Source organism: Diplotaxodon limnothrissa, linkage group LG10 (genome assembly GCF_057381915.1).
Source record: "Diplotaxodon limnothrissa isolate DT_005_m linkage group LG10, D_limnothrissa_male_GT1.1, whole genome shotgun sequence".
NCBI classification, from domain to species: domain Eukaryota; kingdom Metazoa; phylum Chordata; class Actinopteri; order Cichliformes; family Cichlidae; genus Diplotaxodon; species Diplotaxodon limnothrissa.
In genome coordinates, this window is record NC_140605.1 from 5,470,759 (window position 1) to 5,483,426 (window position 12,668).

Genomic DNA, 12,668 nt, shown 5'->3' on the forward strand with positions numbered 1-12,668 from the left:
TTCCAGTATGAGGCTCCTTGGCTAAGGACACTGAATTCTAATTCTCAAGGGTTATTACTTTTCAACCAGTGATGGTTAAAAAAACAAAACATTAACAACTTCACCTTTAAGGCCGAACGGTGTGTTTGTATATTTTTTCAGATTAAAACATAAATTAAATTGATCAGAATTTGCAAATTGTATTAGAACGGAGAGAAAATATTGAATACAGTCATTTTTACAATGATAGGAAAAGAAGGGAGAAAGTATAAAAGTAAACCAAAAGAAGCTAACACGGGAAGTATGATGGACTTATACAGACAGTGAATGAGTATAATTAAGTGCTTCTGTAAGTCATAGCAGTGAACCACTTTGCATATTAGCATCTCCTAAGTCAAATGCAACAATAACTAATCCCATTACTATTGTTTTACAACTTTATCTATAACATTGCTGATGATGCTTAAAATGAAAACTTTTTGTAACTTGCATATCTGTTATAAAGTTTCCTGAGTACTTGCTTGTTGTGGTATGAATCAAGAAAATACTAAAAATAAAATATTAGATGTCTCCACCCAAATTTTGCCACTTGTCCCCAGAGGGACATCAACATTTACATCATTATGTGAAAGCTGATAGGATCTGTGATTGATATGTTTGCCTGTATGGTTTACAGTTGAATGGAATTAAAAAGTATACTGCATCAATTTTCATCATCATTGTGTCTTTATGAAACAAAACTTTATGCAATCAATATTAATTTAAAAGTTATACAGCCACATTCAGATTCTACATAAATGTGCTTAAATGTAAGAATGAAAGTTCTTCACTCCTAAATGTGGCTTTTAGCTCCAAGCAGTATTTATTATGCATGTAGTAAATACAAGACACCATCAATCAAATCAATGCCTTTTCGTATTTTAAAACAGTAAACGCATCACCATTCCCCCAAGCCTTCACATATATGTTGTACATTTAAAACCATGGAATATGAATATAAAATATGCCATGTGTAAGCAGCTTTCAGGATTGTATAATTAGCTACACAAAATTTTTGTTATAATCCATTTGTCTTCCCAAGTACCCCTGGAATCAAAGTGGGGCGAGTGGATGTGTTCAATAATGTAACATGTACTGTATACAGCAGCACACTATAGATCCTTGTACAGTATCCAAATGTCGTTCTCTGTGAAAGACAGAATGGAACAATTTAGATAACTCTCTGAAGCCCTGTGCCGTTACTGGACCATATCCTGTCCACTATAAGTACTTCACAGAGCTACCACACTGTTAAAAGTAGGACAAGGGCATTAGGAGTCCTTGGAGTACAGCTTATATTACAATATGTTTTAAATTCTTGTCCCTATTGACAAGTCTAATGTGTGCGTATGTGGTATCGAGTGGCAAATTGTTCACAGTACCATTGGCTAATTGCCATTTGAGTTAGTTGGCCATGAGCCCAGGTCACACTGCTGCATACATCCTTTTTGGGGTACATTTTAACATGACCTGAGATGCCATATAATTACCGTTTAACAGTGTAAACCTGTAAACTTCATCAAAGAGCACATCGCAGAAAACTGTTGTGGCCATGCTGACTGTAGCTTAGAAGAGAGGTTTGCAGACTGTAAACAGGAGCAGATATTGATTCGCCAACCTTCCAATTGATAGAAGACCTGCTCTAAGTATCCTCCGGTAAGATACTGAACCCCAAGTTGGTCTCTGATGCATTCATAGTGTGAACGTTAGAAAACACATATGTGTGAATGATGTAAGTTGTATAAAGTGCTTTGAATGCTCACTATATAAGAACCAGACTATTTAGTCTTTTGTAGAACCAGTTACAGATAGAAATGGAGGCTGAAATAAACCAAGCATGACTACTATCGCAATGATAGTAGTGATGTCCTCTGTTGAAGTGGAAGCTCTGCTTGGCTACGGTCAGGACAGACTTAGCTTTGACATCACTCTCGGGTTCTGCGCTTCTAGTTGCATTAGCGTTGTTTGTGCAGATTGCTAAATGCTTGCTCTTAGGGGGTCATGTGTTGGGTTGGGGGTTTCTCTGTATTATTGTATGGTCTTATAACAATATACAATATAACTAACCACTTAGCAATCTACAGTCTAATCAATCTAAAATGATTTTACAGACTATTCTTACACAGAAAATGAATCACCTGTCCCATTGCAAAATATAGAAGACATATAAATCGCTTTAGCTTTTGCAGATCAAAGTGAAATTTTAGTGATTGAACAGGTATTCTTCTACAACATAGGTGCTACCAACAGGAAAAAAAAATCTAAAAATCCATATTTGTTACTGATGGACATTAGAGAAAGACAAAACTCGTGACTGAAAAACTTTAGACTCTCCTACGCTCCCTGCAGAGGTCTGAGGGATCTTTTAGAAATTGTAATGTTAATTTCTGGAGACTTGATTGGTCTCTTCTTACCCGTTGATGATAAACTAAAGTGACTTCCATGTCTCCTTTAGACAGTAAGCTTTAATGTTTAAACGGTTACGGTGCTCCAATGTGCTGCCACCTCACCCTGGAGTAGCTATGAGCAAAGAAGCATGGGCATATCTTACTGAAAACTATTTTCCATTGGTGTGCCAAATTAATGCCTTACCTCTACTTGTTGCACACAGTTATCATTATGAAAACATTATTATTATGAAACATGAAAAACAATATGACGTTATGAAAAAGAACAATTTTCTAGTTGGGTTACACTTGGGCTCTATTCCAGGAAGTAGGATTAGCAAACAACACAGAGTTTGTTTGCCCAGGAGTTGCTGAGGGCAACTCCAGGTTTTCTGCTATAGAAAGACATTTAACTTCAATTTATGTCAGTTACTGAGGTAACAGACTCTACAAAAACCTACTGATTGTCAGATATTCTTTAAGTTTCTCTCGAACTCCTTCCCTCCTGCTGCACCTGAATTATTATGATAGCTGATTATTCATTTCCTCATTCATAATGTTGTTGTCAAAGCGTACAATGCAGCAAATTATTTTTTTAAAGTAATGTTTTATATGCAGCCTGTGCTGTGCTGTGACAACATTTCATGTTAAGTTTTTTTTTCTCAGATTGTGATTTAGTCATTAAATCTAACCCACACCTGGAAAGGTATGGTGTTCGAAATCCAGGGTACTGACTTCAACATAGTTCCAACTGAAAGCACCTAAATCAGTCTCCGTGGGTCAACCTAGAAATACACCCAGTATACACCCTCACACTGGTACTCAGTCAAAATCAAGTCAGAGCAAGACTTCCTGACTCTGAACACAGGCTGTATGAGGGATAACAAAAGAGTTTGAGATTATGGAGGAGCTGGCAGTAGTGCAATGTAAGAGATTATAACAGGGAGTGATTTATTTTATGGGGCTGAATTGGGACAAACTCATAGGTGTTACAACTGATAGTTGTCCGCATTCTGACTGGAAAACGTCTTTATCAAGATGTAAGATAAAGTGACTGAAATTAACACAAATTGAATTTTTCAATTGTATTATGCAGGTGCAAGTCGGTTCTAAAAGTAAACCATGCTGTTGGTGTTGTAACTAAAACAGTTATCTTCATCAGAGCAAAAGCAATTAATCACAGATAATTTGTTGCAGTTTGGAGGAACGTGAGAATGAGCACGGTGACCACACAGCTGTCATGTGGCTAAGCCTGGAGTAGCTAAAGTACAAGCAAAATAGCAGAAGCACTTTGTTTAAAGTTAAAGGTCTAAAATTTTGCAAGGTCCATTCCTGTTAAAAGGGAGTTTTTCCATTCCACTATAACCATATGTTTGCTCAAAGGGGGTTATTTATTTGTTGGGGGTTTCGCTTTATTATCATAGGATCTTTACCTTACAATATAAAGTGCCTTGTGGTGATTGTTGGTATGATTTGGCATTATATAGGTTAAATTGAGTTGAAATTTGATTGAATGATGGACTAAGTGAAGATTAGAGTTGTTTTTTTATGTAGTTAAGACATCCTTAACAACTAGAGTGGTAGAAAAGAGAGTCTCTTCAGCACTGACCTCACCTTCAAGCAATTATATTGATCTTTATAGAAAGATTCTGTTCACAGCAGAAAAGATAATATTAACAATTTTAGAAACTGACACCTACTGTGCCTCTTTATCTTTTTTCCTCAGGCATCCATTGTTTCCCCTGCTAGCATTGCTGTTTGAGAAATGTGAACAGGCCACACAGGGATCTGAATGCATCACGTCAGCCAGCTTTGATGTGGACATAGAAAACTTTGTGCACCAGCAGGAACGAGAACATAAACCCTTCTTTAGCGAAGATCCAGAATTGGACAACTTGGTAAGTCAACATATCACATGTGTTTTAAAGCATCAGTCATGAATCGGTGTCCTCTGAATTCAGACCTCAACATTACTGAAGCAGTGCATGAAGAAGAACTTTAGAACCTGGGGAACAATTCCTTAAGTACAAGAAAGTTAGCCAAAGACTGTGTCGAAAAATAAAGGTTGTCATTCCAAATATTAATTTTCAAGCTCACTATACTATTTGTACAGACTCTATTTTTGCCTTATACACTGTAAACGGTAAATGACCTGTATTTGTTTAGCACTTTACGTAGTCCCTAAGGACCCCAAAGTGCTTCACACTACATTCACCCATTCACTCACACATTCACACACTGGTGATGGCAAGCTACATTGTAGCCACAGCTGCCCTGGGGTGCACTGACAGAGGTGAGGCTGCCAGACACTGGCGCCAATGGGCCCTCTGACCACAACCAGTAGGCAACGGGTGAAATGTCTTGCCCAAGGACACAATGACTGAGACTACAAGACAAACTGCCAACTCTTGAGCCACGATCGCGGTGACTTTTATATTTTTATATTTTATATATATTTATAGCAGCACGGTGGCACGGTGGTTAGCACTGTTGCCACACAGCAAGAAGGTCCTGAGTTCAATTCCACCATCAGGCCGGGGTCTTTCTGTGTGGAGTTTGCATGTTCTCCCCGTGTTTGCGTGGGTTCCCTCCAGGTACTCTGGCTTCCTCCCACAGTCCAAAGACATGCAGCTTGTGGGGATAGGTCAATTGATTAATCCAAATTGCCCATAGGAGTGAATGTGAGTGCGAATGGTTGTCTGTCCCTGTGTGTTGGCCCTGCGACAGACTGGCGACCTGTCCAGGGTGTACCCCGCCTCTCGCCCTATGACAGCTGGGATAGGCTCCAGCTCCCCCCGCGACCCTGAAAAGCGGAAGCAAATGAATGGATGGATGGATGGATATATTTATGTATATTACATTGCTGATCCAGCTGATGATCCAGATCCAATAGAATGTATGAAGTAGGCTGTTGGAGTATCTGATAAACTTTTCTCAGTTGATGTTGAACTTTTTAGATACAAATAAAGGTGTTATCCTGTTAAACTAACACAGTGTTTTAACATTGCAGACTAATGTTAAGGTTCTATTATTAGCCAGTTGCTAGCTGCTATTTTAATGATAACAGATGGCTACGGTTGCTATCAGGTAATTGCTAATAGTTGAAAAAGCTAACATTAGTGTATATGCTGGTCAAACTTTAATATTGTTCAAATGGGAGCTTTAGTGACCTCTCAAAATTTCTCACAAAGTGTTATTGTGAGAAACAGCTCCTAATGAGGGGAAGGTCAGTGTGCCTGCTGTGTGAAGTTGCGTGTCTGAAGATGGCACTGTTGGTACCGATGCTCTTTCAAATGAATATGTAACAGTAATTAATACGTAATGCAGTAATTTCTACTGTTTTTTTACCTTCTGAGTACAGTTTTTTTTATTATCCTTAATAAGTACATGAGCTATTTTACCTTTTTAGCCACAGCTGCCTTTTATATTTTTATATACAACTATAACTGCAGTAGCCCTAAGAGGTCATACACTGCATGTACTGCAACTTCAGGAAACACCAGCAAATGGAAAGATGCTCACAATAAAGGTTGAATAAAGAACAATGGAAGTAAAAAGAAAAAAAAACTCTTAAAAAAGTTCAGAAAACTCAACAGAGGTGATTTAAAGAAGAGAAAAATGAAAAACCTATAACAAACATACAGCTACAGTATTATATGAACCATGCGACAGAACACACATTAACTGGAACCTTTTCTCCCTCACACACCGAAGAGTCCTCCACTTCTTTTAAGAATTCTTTAGTTTGTCACTTCCACAGCTATTCTGTCTTGTTGTGTTTTGTATGCTTTTGTATGAATAGACTGTGAATATATTTTTGAATTCACCCTTTTCTTTTCCTTTTAAACAGAGTGCAGACTGATGCCATAACCAAGGTTATTTTTATTTAACTAAAACTAAACTAAAAACTTTTTATTTAACTCAAATAAAACTAGAACTAAATGAAATGATTTTGTGAAATATAAAAATAAAGAGAAAAAATTCTCTTTCTCTTTTTTTTTGTTAGTTTGGTAAAAATTGTATTACGGCTTGCCTGATGAGGCATTAATGGGTGTGTTAACTGAGACTTTGGATGTTTACAAGACTGAGTCAACAACCTTTAAAAAATGTATTCTAAGGCCTCTACTGATTTTTCTAAATCATACAATAAAATTTAAAGACTCAAACTAATACTAAAACTAATAAAAAACTTCACTAAAATTAAGTATTTTCAAGCAATTACTGCCTGTCTTCCTACTGGCGGCCAACTTTTCTGTTCCTGAACCTCTTTTTTGTAACATAAATCTTAACAGATGTGGCTCTGTGTCTGCATTGAATCCCATTTTTGCTATTCCCAAGTATTCAGTCCTTTTTAAAGTAATTTTCCCATCTTCTCTGTGCACAACAGTTAGAAATAATTATAAATTACGAGAAGGAGGAAGCTGATAATCTTCTATGACAAAAGGGGGGGAGGAGTTGAAGCCAGACAGACACAAAGACACAGACAAGGAATTAGGAAAAAAGTGCACTCTTCTCATTACAGTACTTGCAGGCTGACAAGTGCTGAACAGTCAATTAACCCTGCATCTGTGTGTTTTATGAGGTAATGGGAATAGGCGTCTCTGCCAGAGGACACTAACTCTTCCATAGGGCAGTAATGCTACGCTGGGCCTGACTGGCTGCGATGAGGACAAGAGTTACTGGTCCCTTGATTAAGCAAGTGCAGTTTAATTAGCTGATTTATCTCCTCCTTGGCCAAGTGCTTTTCTGACCATTCTGTTGACCTTGGATGGCAACTTTGAAGGTGTGCCATCTTGTATCACACAGAGTGAAGAAAAGCCAGGCAGCTGATGATATATATATATTGTCAGTGATTCCTGTTGTCACTTCAGCCAAACCAACAAACCAAATTTCACTCAATGACAGATCATAACTTAGTAGAAAAACAACGCAAAACAAAAATCATGTTTCTCATTTCTTCTCAGTAGCTGTCAGCAGTTTATCCTTTAATAGGCTGTTCCTTAGCAACACAACTGCAACGAATTGGAGTTGTTAAATATTAGACACTGGTCTATTGAAAACTGTGTAAATGGCTTTCAAAGTCTTATACTTCTTATAGAACTTCTAAATATAATTATTTTCTTCACAAAGCATACAGTATTTCTACTTGCATAAATTAATATAACTATTTAAAAACAAAAATTTAGCTGGGTCGATATTATGAGTACCCTGAAAAACTAAGCACCAACCACCGTGCACTGCGCTGCAGTCATGCACTTTAAATTTGTAATGCTGTAAAATCAAGTGAAACCCGAGGGTTATCTTCCAAATCATACACAGAAAAAAAACTTCAGCAAGGGTTTGAGCTGTCACCTGACAAGGAAAACAAAAAACAAACAAAATGAGTTCACAGTTGAGAAAATAGTTGCTCACAAAGGAAGAAATGGATATACAAAGTTATCACAGCATTTCCAAGTGCCAAGGATTGGAGTGAGATGTGTCATCAAGAAATTACAGACCAAACATGACAGAGTTAGCAAGTGAAATAATTTAAAGAGTCTGAAAAGACAAATAGTGAGATGTGTATAAAGACCCCAAAACAACTGCCAAGACACTGGTGAATGACTTAGCCAGGATATGTAATCTTAAAAGCACAGCCACTAGAACCCTGTATAGGAATGTACTGCAAAGTTGCAGACCAAGAAAAACTTAATCTTACAGCCAGAGTGCAGTATGCACTTTGATACTGGTGCATGTCTTGGTAAAATTAGAAGAGCATGAAGAACATGGCAGCTTGTTAACTAATCTAAATAGAACTAAACCTTGACAGCCTTAACACATACACTTCACTCACACACTACTGTGATGATGATGATGCTTAATGTAAAAACATTTGTAGTCCACAGACATTGAGTGGAAAGGCTCCAGATGTTTTTTTTAGTTTGTTTTACTGAATGTGATGCACTTCCCAAATGTTTATTGAGTCACTCAGGCCCCCGTGGGTCTTCCGTATTAAGGATTTTTTAATCTGTTACCTGGACTCTGTTTTAAAGACATTACCCAGCATTACGGATGGGTACCAGAAGTTAAATAATTACAACAAGAAACCAGAAGATTTGCATTTATTCCAAAATGTATTAATATATATACGGATCAGTGATGCAGGTCAGTCAGCAGTCTGCATCTGTAAATACCATTACCAATGATTTTTGATTTTGACATTAGACGTTACAGATCTTTGTAACATAAATTGCAATAAAACCAAATGCCAGCAATATCCATGAGACCAACATCAAACGTATTCTTCTGTTCATGGTTGTTAACCTGGTGTTTTAAAGGTAAGGTGTTCGCTAAAAGTCATCAGTGTTTTAGAAGGTGAATGTGATCTGTTTCATATTTTGTCTTTGCTGCTCTCAGATGGTAAAGGCCATTCAGGTGTTGCGAATCCACCTACTCGAACTAGAGAAGGTCAATGAGCTTTGTAAGGACTTCTGCAACCGTTACATCACTTGTCTCAAGACCAAGATGCACAGCGATAACCTCCTCCGTAATGACCTCGGAGGGCCCTATTCTCCGTCACACACCAGTCTCAGCATGCAGCAGGTCAGTGATGGACCCACCGTGGAGCTTAGAGTTCCTTAATGGTACCTAGCGTAATAATGCAGTAATGTAGTGTTTCCCTTGATACGCCATTCATCAGCAGGTAAATTTTGCTGTTGGTTATCACACACAAGCAATAGCTTTCCCCCCCTTAGAGTTGCTCACCAGTGTCTCCCTCTGTTATCCCCCAGGAACTAATTCAGACCTCCTCTCCATCCATGACCTCTGTCTCCAGCTCTGTTAACCCTTCAGGGATTGTGGTGCCTGCTGGAGGGCTGCAACAGGGGAATGTCGCCATGACCACCATCAACTCTCAAGTGGTCTCGGGTAAGCGTGTCAATTCACATGAGCACTATAAAACAAAATTTGGCCTGACACTATCGACCTTTTTTTTCCATATGGCTCTATGACCCAATGTGTGAAGAAGAGGTGCTACAAAAATGTAAAACTCAGTGTAACTTATTCAGTAAACTACCACCTCTAAATAGGGTCTCCATAGATTTTGGGACAGTCAGTGACATACAGCTAATGATAAATAAATAAAATCGCATAGGTGGTTCTGTTGTTTTCTGCACACTTACCTGAGCCTTAGCCCAATCACTCTCAACACTTTCAAATAGTACTCCACATTTTCTCTCTCGTTCTGATCAGAGGAAATATTTGACACCAGCTATCCAAAGCACCATTTCCTGACTTTTAATAACTATCATATTCAAATGAATACTTTTCTTATTATTTGCATTGTGTTTATCAGTTTGACTTTGATCTTTTTTCTTTGCGTCATTTTGGGGTTATCATTATAAAGCATTTTCATATTATTAGTATAAAACTCAATTGTTTGTTGAGCATAATGACAAATAAAAATAGTCATTAGCATGCTTTTGATCAATCAGTATACACGCATGTTTACTATTCCATTGCTATTATATACACATATCATTAGCTACATGTTTGTGGCTGTGTTTTGTATAGCTGGTATCAGAGGGTCATGATAAGTATCCATCACAGAGAGCTTGGCTGGCAGGTTCTTGTAATGTCAAGCCTGTACAGTGAAATGTTAATCCTGCCCTCTGGAAAATCCTTTTAACCCAAAATAAATCAATGTCTCTCCCTTTGATCACGACATACTGAAGAGCTCAAACAGACTGTGATAAGAGTGTCTTGATCAAGGCTAATTAAGCCAGCAGCAAAAACACACTCCTCCTTCTCCTTGTTCTCTGTGTTTTTTTTCTGGGTTAAAGGGCAGTAATGCACTTTGAATTTATCATTTAGTCTCTTGTTTGCTGTGTGTTTGATTGCAAGGCTGACAAGCAGTTAATAAGCTCTGGTGCTAGTGTAGAATCTGGCTTCTAGTAGCTGCTGAAGACACTTGATACTCATGGCAGCAAATTATCCCCTCAGGTGGGACCCTGTACCAGCCAGTTGCCATGGTGACATCGCAAGGGCAAGTGTTAACTCAGGCGCTGCCTCCGGGAACCATTCAGATCCAGAACTCACAGGTAAAGCTGTCTGAACCACAATGCTTTCTGGCCAACGTTGTCACTCCTCCTTGTGCCCTCACCACCTATGGTCTCAATTTGTTCTTTACATCTCTCAGACCTCCCCAGTGGGTCTTTTCATTGTCTGTCTGAACATAGCCTCCTGCTGCTAAACAAAATAGAAATTGTTTATTCCCCTGATGTTTGGGGAGCCTTTGTGATACCATGCCACTGCAGATGAATATCAGTTAAAGACAAATTTGTGGATGATGTGATTTAGGTAGATACAAGAAATAAATCTCGGATCTCATACAAAAGACTAATTCATTTAGTCATTCATTTTTCATTGTTCAAAAACCTTTTGTTAAAAACAAAAAGTACAGGACATTTGAGATGTGAACAGAACAGAAGTAAAATATTTCAGAATTTTTATGAACAGGAAATATTAGGATCACAAATGTTTTATCGCCAAAAGATTTAGAAACTCATATGAATGACTGAATTTTTTTTTATTGCACAGGGGCAGATTTCTGGTTTTAGTATTTTAGTTCAATTTAGATTGTCAAAAAGCTTCTGGAATTGTTTAGAATAGCTGGGACATTTGCTGTATGCCTGCTCTGTGACTGTTGGTTTGTTGTAAATATGAGGATACTTATTTTAGAAAATCATTACTCTGAAGGCAACAGAACCTTCAAAGGAAGGGTCTGTTGACTCACAAGTGAATGCCAAAAAGTGAACAGATGATCCACACAGTAATAGTGATGAATATCATATGGAATATTAACATTGAAGCTTGCTGTTATGCACAGTAAATAACATAAGAATAATACGGACAATGTGTCAAATTAGTTAGCCAAACTGTATGTTTAGGACAAAACGCCTTGTAATTAATAGATGAAGTATTTTAGACAAGAAGGGCTCGTGCAAATGTATATTATAGGTTCCCTTATGTTTGTGTTAGGGATATCTTATTTTTTAGCCTTATTTAAAATGTATTATTTAAAAAGTTGTTTTTTACCCTGATGATTTTTTAAATTGTTTTAAAATTTGCCAGAGCTTTAGCCTCTTTCAACTCTTCTGTGTGCACCTTGGAAGTCAGTTTAGTCTACAAGTCACAAAACACTTATTATCTACCTCACATTGAATCAGTAATGTGATAATTGCAGATTTCTACAAGTTGGAACACCTTGAGAAATTGTTCAAGTGTGAAACAATTGTACAAGTTCCACAACCATACCCAAATGCAAATGCCTAAATGCACTGAGTTGCTGCCACTGAGTGTATGGCTGACTAGATATTTGCTTTAACAAGTTAACAATGATTTCTCTTTTTAGTCTCTGTCAGTACCCTCACCGTAGCATTTGAATCAACAAATCATTCTGAGAAAGGAGTATCCTAACAGTAATATATTACTGTTCTTAAATTCAGGGCAACAATTAGAGAACACTTAAAGAGAGAAAACAGGCAAGGCCTGAAGGCAAAATAACAAAATGGTTTCAAGAAAAGTATCAAAATAAGACAGAACATAATGACAACTACAAAAATAGACACGGAAGCACATAATATACAAGAAAAAATACAGAGAGGCACAAGAAATTAACCAAAGTAGTCATAAACAAAGCAGACAGTATGACAGTATTACTACTACTACTAAAGCCACTGACTATGACGTATATAAAAGACTAGGACATTCAGTATTAGGTTCTTTAGTAGCCTTCAGTATCAGCCTTCCTACAAGCTGGCAAATTACTCATACTGTATAACATTTTGTCTTTCTCTAAGACTTTTAAAGTAGTCATTATATAGGCAAAAATACTTTATCATCATAATTTTACTGTAGGAGTGATACCCAGGGACTAATTTTTGAGTGGTTTAGGTAGGAGAGGACTATCACCTTTTCAAACCTTTATGACTTTTCTTTTGTTGTGTAGCGCCTCATCTCTGTTTGGGAAGGAGTACAAAGGCTCCTCTAAAGCATAGAGTATCAGGTACTTGAACCCTTCCTATGTCTATGTACAAGATACAGTCACAACAAAGACTTAAGACACCAACAGCTGAAGAACAGACAAAATATATTGGATGAAAGTTGGATGAACATAAAAACATGAATAAAAAAATGTGGTTTCTTAATAAATTGTGTGTCTGGCATTAGCGGTAATCTAACCTTGATTGTGATTTCATAGCATAACTCTATTACAGAAAATAG

At 37.4% G+C, this 12,668-nt stretch overlaps 1 protein-coding gene across 2 annotated transcripts in view; it reads left to right on the forward strand.

The window, feature by feature from the left end:
• LOC146623786 (homeobox protein PKNOX2-like) overlaps positions 1-12,668 on the forward strand; it is a 103,740-nt gene that overhangs the window by 81,329 nt on the left and 9,743 nt on the right. For both annotated transcript variants that reach the window (XM_085364291.1, XM_085364292.1), the window contains 4 exons: positions 4,132-4,303; positions 8,802-8,987; positions 9,176-9,311; positions 10,386-10,483. In XM_085364291.1, coding sequence (XP_085220417.1) covers positions 4,132-4,303; positions 8,802-8,987; positions 9,176-9,311; positions 10,386-10,483 — 592 coding nt within the window. The remainder of the gene's footprint in view (positions 1-4,131; positions 4,304-8,801; positions 8,988-9,175; positions 9,312-10,385; positions 10,484-12,668) is intronic.